The 18,130-nt window shown below is 43.2% G+C and overlaps 1 protein-coding gene across 1 annotated transcript in view; it reads right to left on the bottom strand.

The window, feature by feature from the left end:
• Window positions 1-18,130, bottom strand: part of LOC134909503 (probable cation-transporting ATPase 13A4) — a 309,055-nt gene that overhangs the window by 62,818 nt on the left and 228,107 nt on the right. Inside the window, exons 21-22 of the mRNA XM_063916438.1 lie at window positions 3,317-3,396; window positions 3,024-3,066 (exon numbers count right to left, since the gene is read on the bottom strand). Of these exons, the coding sequence (XP_063772508.1) occupies window positions 3,024-3,066; window positions 3,317-3,396 (123 nt within the window). The remainder of the gene's footprint in view (window positions 1-3,023; window positions 3,067-3,316; window positions 3,397-18,130) is intronic.

Below are 18,130 nucleotides of genomic sequence, written 5' to 3' on the forward strand. Positions count from 1 at the left end.
CTACAGGTAGTTTTTTCACATCCCACATAATACCCTTTTTTGTGGTACTTGTAGTATCAGAAATATGTAACACCTCCTTCATTGCCCTTAACGTGTGGCCCTAAAGGAAAATACGTTTGTTTCTTCACCGTCGACACTGAAATCAGTGTCCGTGTCTGGGTCTGTGTCGACCGACTGAGGTAAATGGGCGTTTTACAGCCCCTGACGGTGTTTGAGACGCCTGGACAGGTACTAATTTGATCGCCGGCCGTCTCATGTCGTCAACCGGCTTGCAGCGTGTTGACATTATCACGTAATTCCATAAATAAGCCATCCATTCCGGTGTCGACTCCCTAGAGAGTGACATCACCATTACAGGCAATTTGCTCCGCCTCCTCACCAACATTTTCCTCATACATGTCGACACACACGTACCGACATACAGCACACATATAGGGAATGCTCTGATAGAGGACAGGACCCACTAGCCCTTTGGGGAGACAGAGGGAGAGTTTGCCAGCACACACCAAAACGCTATAATTATACAGGGACAACCTTTATATAAGTGTTCCTCCCTTATAGCATTTAATATATATTCATATCGCCAAATCAGTGCCCCCCCTCTCTGTTTTAACCCTGTTTCTGTAGTGCAGTGCAGGGGAGAGCATGGGAGCCTTCCCACCAGCATTTCTGTGAGGGAAAATGGCGCTGTGTGCTGAGGAGAATAGGCCCCGCCCCCTTTTCGGCGGGCTTCTTCTCCGGAGTTTGTGATATCTGGCAGGGGTTAAATACATCCATATAGCCTCAAGGGCTATATGTGATGTATTTTTCGCCATACAGGTATTATACATTGCTGCCCAGGGCGCCCCCCCCCCGCGCCCTGCACCCTCCGTGACCGCTGTGTGAAGTGTGCTGACAACAATGGCGCACAGCTGCAGTGCTGTGCGCTACCTGATGAAGACTGAAAGTCTTCTGCCGCCTGGTTCCGGACCTCTTCAATCTTCAGCATCTGCAAGGGGGGTCGGCGGCGCGGCTCCGGGACGAACCCCAGGGCGAGACCTGTGTTCCGACTCCCTCTGGAGCTAATGGTGTCCAGTAGCCTAAGAAGCCAATCCATCCTGCACGCAGGTGAGTTCACTTCTCTCCCCTAAGTCCCTCGTAGCAGTGAGCCTGTTGCCAGCAGGACTCACTGAAAATAAAGAACCTAAAAACTTTTTCTAAGCAACTCTTTAAGAGAGCCACCTAGATTGCACCCTGCTCGGACGGGCACAAAAACCTAACTGAGGCTTGGAGGAGGGTCATAGGGGGAGGAGCCAGTACACACCATGTGATCCTAAAAGCTTACTTTTTGTGCCCTGTCTCCTGCGGAGCCGCTAATCCCCATGGTCCTGACGGAGTCCCCAGCATCCACTAGGACGTTAGAGAAATGACAGAAATCAAAGTGTTATGTTTCCCTGCCATATTCAGATTCAGCTACAGTATGTGGTGTTGGACACAGCTGCGCCAACATTTGTCCATATCGCAGATACCAGTATGCCATCAATTTCAGAAGAAGGGGAAGAAAAATGTAAGGTTTGAAGAGAGAAAAGATATAATAATGGGGAGGGGGAAGGTAGAGCACAAGAGGAAAAGTGGTTTGTGAGGGCGCACAATGGAAAAGGGAGTGTTGCCCATTGGTAGAAGAAGGTTTGGGGAAAGACATGATAAGAGGGGTAAATGGACGGACTCATAAATGGTAGAAATAAAGGACAGACAACCATGGGGTTGTTAAAGAGAGAAAGGGAAACAAACAAATTATAGACAGACTAACAGATGTGGAAAGATAGGAACATACACATAGAAGAGGAGACAGATGCAGAGACACACAGAGGGCCCTGCCGCAGACTCCTGTGAAACCAGGCAATCTGGGGGAGGGCTTAGAAGGAGAAGAGAAGCTGAATGCTTTGTCCCGGGCAGAGGTGGCTCTGAAACGCACAACACTGCTAATCCCTGTGGAAAGGTAGCTAGCACATATATTACACACAACCATAGGTGTTTCTATAATGGGTGCAGTGAGTGCAGTGCACATGGGACCCAAACCGCAGATACTGCACCCATATATATATATATATTATACTTACCCCTCCGGAGTCCTGTGGCGGCAGCCCTGCACTGTGGACAGAAATCACTCGGAAAATGTCCGCCGCTGCCATTTCTGGGTGATTTGCGCATGCACACTGGCGATGTCTCCGTGAACAAGGCGCAGGCGCTATGTTTCAGGAGACCTGTGCATACGCAGTGGACTATGGCATTATGCCAGAGTCTACTGCTGCCAGAGAGGAGGGGACCCCTGATAGAGGGTGCATGCGGGTCCCTTCTTCTCTTAAAACACCCCTGCATACAACGTTGCATGTATGTTTATATGTGCTAAACCCCCCCCCCCCCCCCCCTTCCCCCCTCCCCTCCATGCAATGCGTGATCTGTGCAGCAGTCCATGGGCAGCTGCCATCACTGGCAGCAATGGATGAAGGGTTTGTATACATGTCCGTGACTGGGTTGGAAACCAGGTAGTAAAATAATCAAGAAAGGAGGGAGGAGAAGTGCATAAGAGAACCACACACCCATTGGAGTAGGAGTCAGGGTCACAAGCTGACACTATATGGCAATAGGAAGTATGTGCAGAGATGGTGGGAGAGACAGAAAGGAGCTTTATGGGGGGAAAGTGTCACACAGGAGATTTACTGAGAGGTGTGGGGGGAGGCAGGAGGTATGCAGAGGAAAAGATGCATGCAGGAGTTTTACTGACATAGTGAAATAATAAAATGTTATGTTGATAAGGAGAGACGCCAATTAGAGTTAGGGGGGGTTTGGGGATTAGGACTAGTAGGAGACTATCACCTTGGTTTCAGAATCCTGACCTTCGGGATGCTGCTGTCAGTATTTTGACTGCTGGCATCCCAATAGTTGGGATCCCGATACCATCCCACATAAAAAATAACAATATCAACACTGAATGTTATCACAACATAAATTGAGGTGTTTTCTTATCTATAATATTTGCTTACCCCACAGTCATTTGCTCCATCTCCGCACATCCCAACAAAGTATCTAAAGCAATGAAAGCTTGTATAAATAGTAGTTCAGACACATTTTACTTTTAATCTTTTCCTTTTATATGTTTACTTATGTTTTAGTTTAGTAGTAAAGCAGCTATAGCACAAGGGTTATTTTACATGGAAAACGTTAGTCAACAGATTTTGGAAAACCAGGAAAGGGACTCAATCACAATAGTCAGTGACATCATGTAGGTTTATATAACAACTAGAATGCTTAGTTGTAACTTTATCTTTACACTTACTCCAATTTTTGAAGTTCTTTAATAAGATTAGATTTTTGACTCGGGGTCATTCTAGCAAAAATGGTTCCATTTAGCAGTATCTTCAAGACAGAAAAGTGTCAAAAAGGATGAGCAAAAGTGCAACATCTTAAGTTCCAATACACTACATCTAATATATCCATTACTAATAATACTCAGATTGTTATGAAGCACGTGTTACTGAAGCAGTACTCCTGATGTTGGCAGGAAGAAACTTTCTTGCAAAAAAAATAAAATAATACAAATAACAGCAATGTACAAACCTGGGACTACTTGATCCCGGTTATCTGAATTAGCTGCAGACCACTGCATTCAATGTAACTCCATGCACAGTATGCTGTCCATGAGGCACCAGTGGGGAATATGTAAAACCTTCTATAAAGTACTAAGTTGTTCATACCAACCAATCAGCTTCTAGAGTCCATACACTGGATTTACTGGCAGTGGCTTCCCAATGGAAGCATTATCTGCTCATCACATGCCATTCAGGCACTCCCAGGAGAAGGTGTTTTCTCCCCATTGGATTGTTTGTCCAGAGTGTAATAGCAGAAAGTGATGCCAGTGGGAAGCACTCCCCTGTCTGTCTTTCTGCCAGCCATGCCAGGCTTCTCAGGGCTGCCCGACCTCTCTTATCTTTTTATGCAAGCACAATGGGTCTGACAGGTGCCACAGCCATCTGAACCACCAACTGGACTGCAGTTTATGCAGTCACCATCACTCTAAATGGTAGGAGCCACCACTGCTCTCTAATGCATTTTTTTATTCTATAAATACATAAGAATGAAACCTCTGCTTTGATATAGTAAATGTGATATTTTTAAAAAAATGTCATACTGTTTTGTGGTCCTCGGTACTGCTACATAAAGTCCTGAGCACCTTTATGAATAGTTTGAAACACCCAGGACTTAATAGTTAAAAAGGTGGAATTTGACCTGATTCATCCAGAGAGTGGTCCCATCATTTATTTTCCTAGTAACTGAGCCAAAAGCTTGATTTGCTTGACCAAGGTGATTCTCAAATGGGGAACAAGTTGTACCAGGAAAAGAGAAAACAGTAAGTGCATCTCTTAGGATACAATTGCAGTTACCACTATGTATTATTCAAATCATGTGGGCCCACTATTGAGACATTTGCTAAGGGCCAACTTGTCTCTAAAAGAGAGCCTGGTGATATATTTTTTTATTCTGTGCCACTATATATAAGTTATGTGTAATAATGTGAAATGACATAGGGAAAAAGTACTGAACACATGAAGAAAGGGAGGTGCTAAAAGGTATGGAAAGCCAAGATACCAGCTGAACTCTATCAGTAATTAAAAAGCAATCCTGCCCATTGTCAGTGCAAATTAATATAAACGAGTTCAGTCCCAACTCATGTCCTATTAAAAGGTGTCTCATTACCAATGTGTCACACATGAAACCTCTCAAGATGGGTAAAAGCAAAGAACTCTCTCAAGACCTTTCTGACCTTATTGTTGTCAAACATACTGATGGCATTGGTACAGGAGGATTTCTAAACTTCTGAATGTTCCAGCGAGCACTGTTGGGTCCATAATCCAGAAGTGGAAATAACATTATTTCACCATAAACCATCCACGAACAGCTGCTTCTCGCAAGATTTCTGACAGTGGAGTGAAAAGAATGATCAAAAGAGTTGTTCAAGAGCCAATGACCAGTTGTGGAGATCTACAGAAAGACCTGGTATTAGCAGGGACAATTGTTTAAAAAACAACAACAACAACAACAACAACAACAACAACAATAAGTAATGCACTCAATCGCCATGGCCTGAATGCATGCTCACCATGCAAGACTCCATTGCTGAAGAAAAAGCATGTTTAAAGTTGTTTAAAGTTTGCGGCACAACATTTGGACAAGCCTGTGAAATATTGGGAGAATACAGTCTGGTTATATGAGACCAAAACTGAACTCTTTGAATGCCATAAAAATCTGCTGCCATCTACCAGGATGCTGAAGATGAAACGAGGGTGGACAGTTCAGTAAGACAATGATCCCAACACATAGCCAAGGACACTCAATTGGTTTCAGAGAAAGAAACAAAAATAAAGCTGCTAGAGTGGCCCAGCCAATCACCTCACTTGAATCCAATTAAAAATCTATGTAAAGAACTAAAGATCAGAGTTCATAGAAGATGCCCACGGAACCTTCAAGATTTGAAGACTGTGTGGAAGAATGGGCCAAAATCACACCTGACCAATGCATGCAACTAGTTTCTGTCAGGACCGACTGATTTTGTGAATCCGCTAACCTTGGACCAACCACAGGTGTTGGTGCCGGAGGATAGTGAAAACAGGGAGGACGAATAAAGTTCAGTTTCATGTTTTATTAAAAGGCAACAATTCCAATAAGGAGTTAAATGACAATTATTAGTCACCATGTATAAACTGATGTACTGCAATGAATGTCATAAAGATAAGCAGGATCTCTATTAAAGATGCATTAAAGAAATGTTCGTATGGATAAGGTAAAACGCGCGTGAATATTAATGAAGAGTTGTCCAATATGAAGCAATGATTGGTGCCAAACAGTAAGAAGTGTTAACTGGATATTGTAGACATAGATGAATAACGGTGAAGACTTGTTACCGATGCTTAAAGGCTGAACTGAAGAACTGGGAAGAGTTGTCTTTAAAAGATGCAAAAATGTAGATACAATAGTGACAGGAGTACTTGCAGGTTGTGAAGATTATACTTGAAACACTGTGAAGAGCTGCAGCAGATGGCAACGGTGAAGAATGGGTTAGCCTGAGATATGATTAAACGAGGACCAGGATTAAGTAAAAACTTCCACAGGCTGTAATAAAAGCAGGTAGTCACTGAACAAATAGAGTAACCTCTCATGGGATTCCGGGAATCCACTTGTTGCCACTTGGAGAGCGATTGACTGACAGCGCAGCAGAGAGCTCGTGGATCTCTTGCGGTGCAGGCTGCAGGCAGACCTCTGGGAGCGGAGGCGATATCAGGACCACTGGAATCACACAGAAATCCACAGAGAGAGCACAGAGCAAGGGTACAGAGTAGCTACAACAAAGCACTGGCCAGAGTGAAATAATCCCAGCCTACTTATAGGCAGCAAAAGTACGGGACCGGCCAACACTTATCCACAGGTGCTCACAGGTGCTGCATTTAGTCTCCAACATGGCCATCTCCTATAATGCAGACACACAGAGGCGCCTCTGGCCATTCGGTGCCCGCACTCATGGCTTCCAGAACCTGCATCACCTCTGCCACCGACCACGCTGCATCCCTACACGGCCGCACAGCACCGCGAGCAACCGCGCCGGCAATGGATGGAACCCAGAGCCTGCAGCGGTAATTGGGTCATGACAGTTTCTCCATGCGGGTGGCATCTTGAAGCTGTCATTATCAACAAAGGTTATTGTACAAAGTATTAAATAAATGACAATGGGGGTAATTCCAAGTTGATCGCAGCAGGAAATTTTTTAGCAGTTGGGCAAAATCATGTGCACTGCAGGGGGCAGATATAACATGTGCAGAGAGAGTTAGATTTGGGTGGGGTGTGTTCAATCTGCAATCTAAATTGCAGTGTAAAAATAAAGCAGCCAGTATTTACCCTGCACAGAAACAAAATAACCCACCCAAATCTAACTCTCTCTACACATGTTACATCTGCCTCCCCTGCAGTGCACATGGCTTTGCCCAACTGCTAAAAAATTTCCTGCTGCGATCAACTTGGAATTACCCCCAATAAGCATGATCAATACTATTTCCCTGTGTCATTTCACATTATCACATATAACTTCATTTATGCAATGGTTTGATTCCTTTGCATGTATGGATTACATGGGCTGTTGCTGACATTTGGTGAAAATTTTATCACAGTAGCCCCATTACAAATATACTGTATTTTATTTAATGTCGATATACTTATTCTACCTGCTGCACACACATATATATATATATATATATATAGAGAGAGAGAGAGAGAGACAGATATATATATATGACACATATATATATATATATAAATATATATATATTATTTGTAAGCATATATGGTTTGAGTATTTGCCTAATTTTATTGGAGTTTAATGCTATACTTTTATTTTCACTTGCATTCATCTACTATAAATATTAAGAGATGAATGCATTAAATATTCTTGTTACAGGACTAGTTTCTATGATGCTGCTAGTAGAGATGAGCGGGTTCGGTTCCTCTGAATCCGAACCCGCCCGAACTTCAGGTTTTTTTACACGGGTCCGAGCAGGCTCCGATCTTCCCGCCTTGCTCGGCTAACCCGAGCGCGCCCGAACGTCATCATCACGCTGTCGGATTCTCGCGAGGCTCGGATTCTATCGCGAGACTCGGATTCTATATAAGGAGCCGCGCGTCGCCGCCATTTTCACACGTGCATTGAGAGTCATAGGGAGAGGACGTGGCTGGCGTCCTCTCCGTTTAGAGAAGAGAGAGACACAGTATTTTGGGAAGCATTATTAGGAGGAGTACTACTATACTGTATACTACTATACTACTTGCTGAAGTGATATTTATAGATTAGATAGTGTGACTGTAAGTGTATTATCTGACTTGTGGGGGAGACACTGACAGTGGGGAGCAGTTAGAGTCTGAGAGCAGGACTCAGGAGTACATATAACGTACAGTGCACACTTTTGCTGCCAGAGTCAGTGCCACACTGCCATTGTTGTGACCACACTGACCACCAGTATAATAATATATTTTGTGATTGTCTGCTTAGGCCTCGGAGTACTAGTTGCAAGTTGCAACGTGACCTGAAGTGACCACCAGTTTAATAATCAATCACCACCAGTTTAATATATATATATATATATATATATATATATATATATATATATATACACAATGCTCCGGCACTCCTGGCCTCCCCAATTGGGTGTACCTTGCTCCGGTGCCCTCCTCAGGGATGAATCCCTATATACTCACAAACACCAAATATGAGGCGGCACTCAGCAGACTTGTGAAAAAATCAATCAAGTGTATTCAATACGGCCAACGTTTCGGGGACCACCTCCCCGTCTTCAGGACAAGTGTACAGTGACAATCAAACCATTTTATAACAAACAACTTACCCTCCCTGATCAGATTCCCCGCCAGCGTCTTCCACGGCCGCGTCTCCATATAGTGTATTTAAAACAAATAGTATATTTGATATCAACCTCTCGGGTGGTCCTCAACTCCACCTTAATTAGAAAAGACCTACTAACTAGATTTTAACATTGCTAAACAATGTGGTTTTTGCAACATACTGTTTCTAATACGTATGCATAACACTTAACTCTCACTGATACTCTGTAGCTATAATCATATAAAATTGATCAGACCTAGGCTCTCATTTAAATACACTATATGTTTGGATCTACATATATATATGTATTATTTGATATATGTTGGGTTATATATGTATTATTTTTAATAATAATTTATTCACATATATGTATTTATTATATGTTGCACTGTGATTTAACACGTGAGTATCATGTGTTAATATGGATTGTTTAGTTTTTAATGGACAGGGGTCAGCGGGCTAGATCGTGTATTTTAATATAAGTATGTAATTCCCATATTGGGATCTTATGAATTTGCATTATGCACTATTTATATATGGTTTCCACTTCATGATCATATATATTTTTCTATTTCTCTTTTCCCTTATTGTCTTAATGAAAGCGTTGCACTAACAAACACGAAATGATCTAACCTGCTAATCCAGTCCATGCTGTATGTTTTGTTTTCAGAGTCCCCATGGTAACGCGACCGAGCCGGGCGCCGTGACGTCACTTCTGCATCACGTGGTGGGTATCACGTGGTACGCTGTGGACGCCGGGCTGGGAGCGCGGGAGACGCGGCCGTGGAAGACGCTGGCGGGGAATCTGATCAGGGAGGGTAAGTTGTTTGTTATAAAATGGTTTGATTGTCACTGTACACTTGTCCTGAAGACGGGGAGGTGGTCCCCGAAACGTTGGCCGTATTGAATACACTTGATTGATTTTTTCACAAGTCTGCTGAGTGCCGCCTCATATTTGGTGTTTGTGAGTATATAGGGATTCATCCCTGAGGAGGGCACCGGAGCAAGGTACACCCAATTGGGGAGGCCAGGAGTGCCGGAGCATTGTGTATATAGAATATAGGTCCTTGCGTGCTGTGCAAGCACAAAGGTCCTCTCAAGGCACCAGGAGCATATGTTTTTTTGACCACCCTCCAGATCCAGGGTTCCTGTTTTCTGCACTGTCACTTTGGTGAATAAGGATTTTTACACAGATAAGCACTTGCACCTTTTTTTAAGAATTATGGCAGCCTCAGCACATGAAGGTGGAGACTTCACCTCTTTCCTGCTACACTGTGACACGTATGAGACACTGAGCTTCTCTGATGTAGAGGCAGAAAAAATATTGCACAAAGAACCTGCATTTGCAGAAGTAGCTACGCTCTCTAATGATGACATTCAACGTGATTTATTCCGCTTGCGGAAACGAGAGTTGGACTACCTGTACCATAGTCGCACTTTATCCGACTACTATAGAGCTAAACAACTACCCAGAGGCTTTAGAGTCCACAATATACCCACCATTGGGCGATATAACATGGACTTTTGCAAGAAGTGGATTTCGGTGCTAAACAAATGCTCTATGGATTTAGTACTATTGGTTATCGAGGAATCCACTAAAGAACTAGCCAAAACCCGTGAGAGCATTACCAAATTTGAGACAGAACATATCGAGCTGCTGTCCGCAGAACAATCTCAGCCTTGGCTACTGAAAATTAAAGAACAAGTCGAGCAATATAAGAACAACCTTCTTAAGTTTAAGAAAGAAAAACTACAAAAAGTGCAAATGGACTATGCACACCATAGGGTATATACGTGGCTAAGTAACACGAACTCCAATGATTCCAGGAGGAAGTTTGCACGTAACCCCAGGTTCAGAAGCCGACCAGGACAGCAACACACCTCGGCGAGTGAGTCGGACGAGGCGGGTACTCCATCAGCGAGCTCATTACGGGAAGCAACCCCTTTAGGGGTAAATACCCGGGCTGTGGTGGCAGCACGGGGAGAAAAAACAAATTCACGAGACGGGGAGGACAGAACCAGCGGCAAAAGCAAAGCCAAAACGGTGAAGGCGAAGAAATGTTGATCTTCAATTTGTCTTCAACCCCCCTGACTCCTGCTGAGGTGAGAGTTTTGAATAAAGGACTATCTTATGTCCCCACCAATTTTGGGAATGACTTCAAATGGAAAGTGGACACTTTTAGATTACATCGCACTTTGAAATTAAAGGAGCACTTTAGTAAAACAGCACCCTCCAATATACAAAACACCATGCCATCTAGAATACAGAAGTTAGGGCCTAGGTCTAGATTTGACCCGGTGACACAGAATCCATCATTGAAAACGTTTCATAGAATGGTGGAGTCGGCAGCCAGTTCTATGATACCTGGTAAACATCATAATTTGAAGCAGGATGAAAGAGATGCACTGAAAGCCCTCGGCATGAGAAAAGATATAATTGTTCGAAAGGCAGATAAGGGGGGTGCCATAGTCGTGCAAGATGTGATGGATTATAAAAGTGAATGTTACAGGCTCCTAGATGATGAGGACACCTATTGTAAATTAGCAAAAGACCCATCTCAAGAATATAGGATAGAGTTGATGACAATTTTACAACAGGCATATGATGATGGTTTGATTTCAGCTGACCTGGTTAGAAAACTGTGCCCAGAATTCCCAGTCACACCACTGTTTTATATAATCCCTAAGATCCACAAGGACGCACAGAGGCCTCCTGGACGCCCGATCATTTCGGCCAGGGGGTCTCTGTGTGAGCCGGTGGCGATTTATTTGGATTCTTTCTTGCAGCCTTGCATCCAGGGGACATTCACACATTTGAAAGACTCTAACATGTTATTAAGAAAGTTCCTGGACATTGATTATGTACCGCCAGATGTGACCATGGCAACAGCTGACGTCACAAGCCTGTACACCTGTATACCCCATGCACAGGGGTTGCAGGCAGTGAGGCAATTGGTTACAGGAAATTTGAGTTATTTGGGACCAGACATTGATTTTTTTATGAGTTTGCTTGAGTTCACACTTACCCACAATTTTTTTATCTTTGAAGAAAGGTTCTATAGACAGCGGACGGGGTGTGCCATGGGATCCCCTGTGGCACCCTCGTTCGCTAATGCATATATGTGGGATGTGGAGAGGTCAGTATTTTTCACTGATCCCGGAATAGCTGAGCGGTTATTCATCTATTTTCGTTATATAGATGACCTACTCTTCTTTTGGAGAGGAGAGGCCCAAGAACTCAGCAAACTGGTGTCTGCTCATAACGCCACGAATAGTCCCATTAAATTGACACTGACATGTCATAAGTCTGAAATTTGTTTTTTGGACATCAGGATTAGGCTTCAGGAGGGTAAGATTATGACAGGTTTATTTAAAAAACTCACTGATCGTAATACTATCTTAAGATACGACAGTTTTCACCCCCCTGCTACAATTAACGGTCTGCCATACTCGCAATTTTTGCGAGTTTGCAGAGTTAATAATGAGGAAACCGAAAAACTAAAACAACTTGATGAGATGGAACAAAGATTCCGACAAAGAGGTTACCCCATAAAACTATTACAGGGGGCTAGAAGGAAAGCACAGGAAAAGGATAGAGTAACACTTTTGCAGACTCAGGGAATACAGGAAAAGTCAGGAGTTATCCCATGGGTTAATGAATATAATGTGAAAAGCGATCAGGTCAGTAAGAAAGTAAAATCTCTGTGGCCCTTGGTGTCTACTGACCCAGAACTGAAAGTTTTTCATGACAAAAGGTTAATGCCTAGTTATACAAGAGGTAGAAGCATTAGGGACATCGTGGTAAAGACAGATTTGTCCAAATTAAAGACCACCCCTACTAATTTTCTGACACGAAAAAATGGTTGCTATAAATGCACGGGGTGCACAACCTGTTCACACATGTCCCCTGGGGATAACATCTCCCACCCCTTTAGTGGCAAAAAATTTCCAATAAAATGGCCGCTAACATGCAGTTCGAGATTTGTAGTATACGCCATAATTTGCCCGTGTGGGCGGTACTACATAGGAAAGACCGAATGTCAGTTCAAAGTCAGGATGGCGCAACATAGGCAAGCCATCAGGAATGCTTTGGCATCAGGAAGTGGCGAACAGCCAGTGGCCCGCCACTTTGTGGAATTCAAACATGGGATGGCCACTTTTAAACACAGAATCATAGATCACGTACCACCATCACAGCGAGGTGGGAACAGGGGTAAACAACTCCTACAGTTGGAATCCATGTGGATTCACAGATTAAACACATTGAAGCCGGGGGGCTTAAATGAGAGCCTAGGTCTGATCAATTTTATATGATTATAGCTACAGAGTATCAGTGAGAGTTAAGTGTTATGCATACGTATTAGAAACAGTATGTTGCAAAAACCACATTGTTTAGCAATGTTAAAATCTAGTTAGTAGGTCTTTTCTAATTAAGGTGGAGTTGAGGACCACCCGAGAGGTTGATATCAAATATACTATTTGTTTTAAATACACTATATGTTTGGATCTACATATATATATGTATTATTTGATATATGTTGGGTTATATATGTATTATTTTTAATAATAATTTATTCACATATATGTATTTATTATATGTTGCACTGTGATTTAACACGTGAGTATCATGTGTTAATATGGATTGTTTAGTTTTTAATGGACAGGGGTCAGCGGGCTAGATCGTGTATTTTAATATAAGTATGTAATTCCCATATTGGGATCTTATGAATTTGCATTATGCACTATTTATATATGGTTTCCACTTCATGATCATATATATTTTTCTATTTCTCTTTTCCCTTATTGTCTTAATGAAAGCGTTGCACTAACAAACACGAAATGATCTAACCTGCTAATCCAGTCCATGCTGTATGTTTTGTTTTCAGAGTCCCCATGGTAACGCGACCGAGCCGGGCGCCGTGACGTCACTTCTGCATCACGTGGTGGGTATCACGTGGTACGCTGTGGACGCCGGGCTGGGAGCGCGGGAGACGCGGCCGTGGAAGACGCTGGCGGGGAATCTGATCAGGGAGGGTAAGTTGTTTGTTATAAAATGGTTTGATTGTCACTGTACACTTGTCCTGAAGACGGGGAGGTGGTCCCCGAAACGTTGGCCGTATTGAATACACTTGATTGATTTTTTCACAAGTCTGCTGAGTGCCGCCTCATATTTGGTGTTTGTGAGTATATATATATATATATATATATATATATATATATATAAAATTGTATATAATATATATATATATATACAATATTGTATACCACCTACCCGTGGTTTTTTTTTTTCATTCTTCTTTATACATACTACTATAGTAGCTTACTGTAGCAGTCTGCGGTGCTGTGCTGACCTGACAGTGTCCAGCAGGTCCGTCATCAGTCATTACATAATAAATATATATAGTACCTGTCCGGCTGCAGTACTAGTGATATTATATTGATTTCATCTCATTATCAATAATTTATCATCCAGTCTAGACTCTATATTAGCAGCAGACACAGTACGTTAGTCCACGGCTGTAGCTACCTCTGTGTCGGCACTCGGCAGTCCATCCATAATTGTATACCACCTACCCGTGGTTTTTTTTTTTCTTTCTTCTTTGTACATACTACTATAGTATAGTAGCTTACTGTAGCAGTCTGCGGTGCTGCTGAGCTGACAGTGTCCAGCAGGTCCGTCATCAGTCATCATTACCTAATAAATATATTATCTACCTGTCCGGCTGCAGTACTAGTGATATTATATATACATACATATATATATTGATTTCATCTCATTATCAATCATCCAGTCTATATTAGCAGCAGACACAGTACGTTAGTCCACGGCTGTAGCTACCTCTGTGTCGGCACTCGGCAGTCCATCCATAATTGTATACCACCTACCCGTGGTTTTTTTTTTTTCTTTCTTCTTTGTACATACTACTATAGTATAGTAGCTTACTGTAGCAGTCTGCGGTGCTGCTGAGCTGACAGTGTCCAGCAGGTCCGTCATCAGTCATCATTACCTAATAAATATATTATCTACCTGTCCGGCTGCAGTACTAGTGATATTATATATACATACATATATATATTGATTTCATCTCATTATCAATCATCCAGTCTATATTAGCAGCAGACACAGTACGTTAGTCCACGGCTGTAGCTACCTCTGTGTCGGCACTCGGCAGTCCATCCATAATTGTATACCACCTACCCGTGGTTTTTTTTTTCTTTCTTCTTTGTACATACTACTATATAGTATAGTAGCTTACTGTAGCAGTCTGCGGTGCTGCTGAGCTGACAGTGTCCAGCAGGTCCGTCATCAGTCATCATTACCTAATAAATATATTATCTACCTGTCCGGCTGCAGTAATAGTGATATTATATATACATACATATATATATTGATTTCATCTCATTATCAATCATCCAGTCTATATTAGCAGCAGACACAGTACGTTAGTCCACGGCTGTAGCTACCTCTGTGTCGGCACTCGGCAGTCCATCCATAATTGTATACCACCTACCCGTGTTTTTTTTTCTTCTTTCTTCTTTGTACATACTACTATAGTATAGTAGCTTACTGTAGCAGTCTGCGGTGCTGCTGAGCTGACAGTGTCCAGCAGGTCCGTCATCAGTCATCATTACCTAATAAATATATTATCTACCTGTCCGGCTGCAGTACTAGTGATATTATATATACATACATATATATATATTGATTTCATCTCATTATCATCCAGTCTATATTAGCAGCAGACACAGTACGGTAGTCCACGGCTGTAGCTACCTCTGTGTCGGCACTCGGCAGTCCATCCATAATTGTATACCACCTACCCGTGGTTTTTTTTTTTTTTTCTTCTTTGTACATACTACTATAGTATAGTAGCTTACTGTAGCAGTCTGCGGTGCTGCTGAGCTGACAGTGTCCAGCAGGTCCGTCATCAGTCATCATTACCTAATAAATATATTATCTACCTGTCCGGCTGCAGTACTAGTGATATTATATATACATACATATATATATTGATTTCATCTCATTATCAATCATCCAGTCTATATTAGCAGCAGACACAGTACGTTAGTCCACGGCTGTAGCTACCTCTGTGTCGGCACTCGGCAGTCCATCCATAATTGTATACCACCTACCCGTGTTTTTTTTTTTTCTTTCTTCTTTGTACATACTACTATAGTATAGTAGCTTACTGTAGCAGTCTGCGGTGCTGCTGAGCTGACAGTGTACAGCAGGTCCGTCATCAGTCATCATTACCTAATAAATATATTATCTACCTGTCCGGCTGCAGTACTAGTGATATTATATATATATACATACATATATATATTGATTTCATCTCATTATCAATCATCCAGTCTATATTAGCAGCAGACACAGTACGTTAGTCCACGGCTGTAGCTACCTCTGTGTCGGCACTCGGCAGTCCATCCATAATTGTATACCACCTACCCGTGTTTTTTTTTTTCTTTCTTCTTTGTACATACTACTATAGTATAGTAGCTTACTGTAGCAGTCTGCGGTGCTGCTGAGCTGACAGTGTCCAGCAGGTCCGTCATCAGTCATCATTACCTAATAAATATATTATCTACCTGTCCGGCTGCAGTACTAGTGATATTATATATACATACATATATATATTGATTTCATCTCATTATCATCCAGTCTATATTAGCAGCAGACACAGTACGGTAGTCCACGGCTGTAGCTACCTCTGTGTCGGCACTCGGCAGTCCATCCATAAGTATACTAGTATCCATCCATCTCCATTGTTTACCTGAGGTGCCTTTTAGTTGTGCCTATTAAAATATGGAGAACAAAAATGTTGAGGTTCCAAAATTAGGGAAAGATCAAGATCCACTTCCACCTCGTGCTGAAGCTGCTGCCACTAGTCATGGCCGAGACGATGAAATGCCAGCAACGTCGTCTGCCAAGGCCGATACCCAATGTCATAGTACAGAGCATGTCAAATCCAAAACACCAAATATCAGTAAAAAAAGGACTCCAAAACCTAAAATAAAATTGTCGGAGGAGAAGCGTAAACTTGCCAATATGCCATTTACCACACGGAGTGGCAAGGAACGGCTGAGGCCCTGGCCTATGTTCATGGCTAGTGGTTCAGCTTCACATGAGGATGGAAGCACTCAGCCTCTCGCTAGAAAACTGAAAAGACTCAAGCTGGCAAAAGCACCGCAAAGAACTGTGCGTTCTTCGAAATCCCAAATCCACAAGGAGAGTCCAATTGTGTCGGTTGCGATGCCTGACCTTCCCAACACTGGACGTGAAGAGCATGCGCCTTCCACCATTTGCACGCCCCCTGCAAGTGCTGGAAGGAGCACCCGCAGTCCAGTTCCTGATAGTCAGATTGAAGATGTCAGTGTTGAAGTACACCAGGATGAGGATGATATGGGTGTTGCTGGCGCTGGGGAGGAAATTGACCAGGAGGATTCTGATGGTGAGGTGGTTTGTTTAAGTCAGGCACCCGGGGAGACACCTGTTGTCCGTGGGAGGAATATGGCCGTTGACATGCCTGGTGAAAATACCAAAAAAATCAGCTCTTCAGTGTGGAGGTATTTCAACAGAAAAGCGGACAACAGGTGTCAAGCCGTGTGTTGCCTTTGTCAAGCTGTAATAAGTAGGGGTAAGGACGTTAACCACCTCGGAACATCCTCCCTTATACGTCACCTGCAGCGCATTCATAATAAGTCAGTGACAAGTTCAAAAACTTTGGGTGACAGCGGAAGCAGTCCACTGACCAGTAAATCCCTTCCTCTTGTAACCAAGCTCACGCAAACCACCCCACCAACTCCCTCAGTGTCAATTTCCTCCTTCCCCAGGAATGCCAATAGTCCTGCAGGCCATGTCACTGGCAATTCTGACGATTCCTCTCCTGCCTGGGATTCCTCCGATGCATCCTTGCGTGTAACGCCTACTGCTGCTGGCGCTGCTGTTGTTGCTGCTGGGAGTCGATGGTCATCCCAGAGGGGAAGTCGGAAGACCACTTGTACTACTTCCAGTAAGCAATTGACTGTCCAACAGTCCTTTGCGAGGAAGATGAAATATCACAGCAGTCATCCTGCTGCAAAGCGGATAACTGAGGCCTTGACAACTATGTTGGTGTTAGACGTGCGTCCGGTATCCGCCGTTAGTTCACAGGGAACTACACAATTTCTTGAGGTAGTGTGCCCCCGTTACCAAATACCATCTAGGTTCCACTTCTCTAGGCAGGCGATACCGAAAATGTACACAGACCTCAGAAAAAGACTCACCAGTGTCCTAAAAAATGCAGCTGTACCCAATGTCCACTTAACCACGGACATGTGGACAAGTGGAGCAGGGCAGGGTCAGGACTATATGACTGTGACAGCCCACTGGGTAGATGTATGGACTCCCGCCGCAAGAACAGCAGCGGCGGCACCAGTAGCAGCATCTCGCAAACGCCAACTCTTTCCTAGGCAGGCTACGCTTTGTATCACCGCTTTCCAGAATACGCACACAGCTGAAAACCTCTTACGGCAACTGAGGAAGATCATCGCGGAATGGCTTACCCCAATTGGACTCTCCTGTGGATTTGTGGCATCGGACAACGCCAGCAATATTGTGTGTGCATTAAATATGGGCAAATTCCAGCACGTCCCATGTTTTGCACATACCTTGAATTTGGTGGTGCAGAATTTTTTTAAAAACGACAGGGGCGTGCAAGAGATGCTGTC

The sequence above is a fragment of the Pseudophryne corroboree genome, chromosome 4 (genome assembly GCF_028390025.1).
Source record: "Pseudophryne corroboree isolate aPseCor3 chromosome 4, aPseCor3.hap2, whole genome shotgun sequence".
Classification (NCBI taxonomy): Eukaryota; Metazoa; Chordata; class Amphibia; order Anura; family Myobatrachidae; genus Pseudophryne; species Pseudophryne corroboree.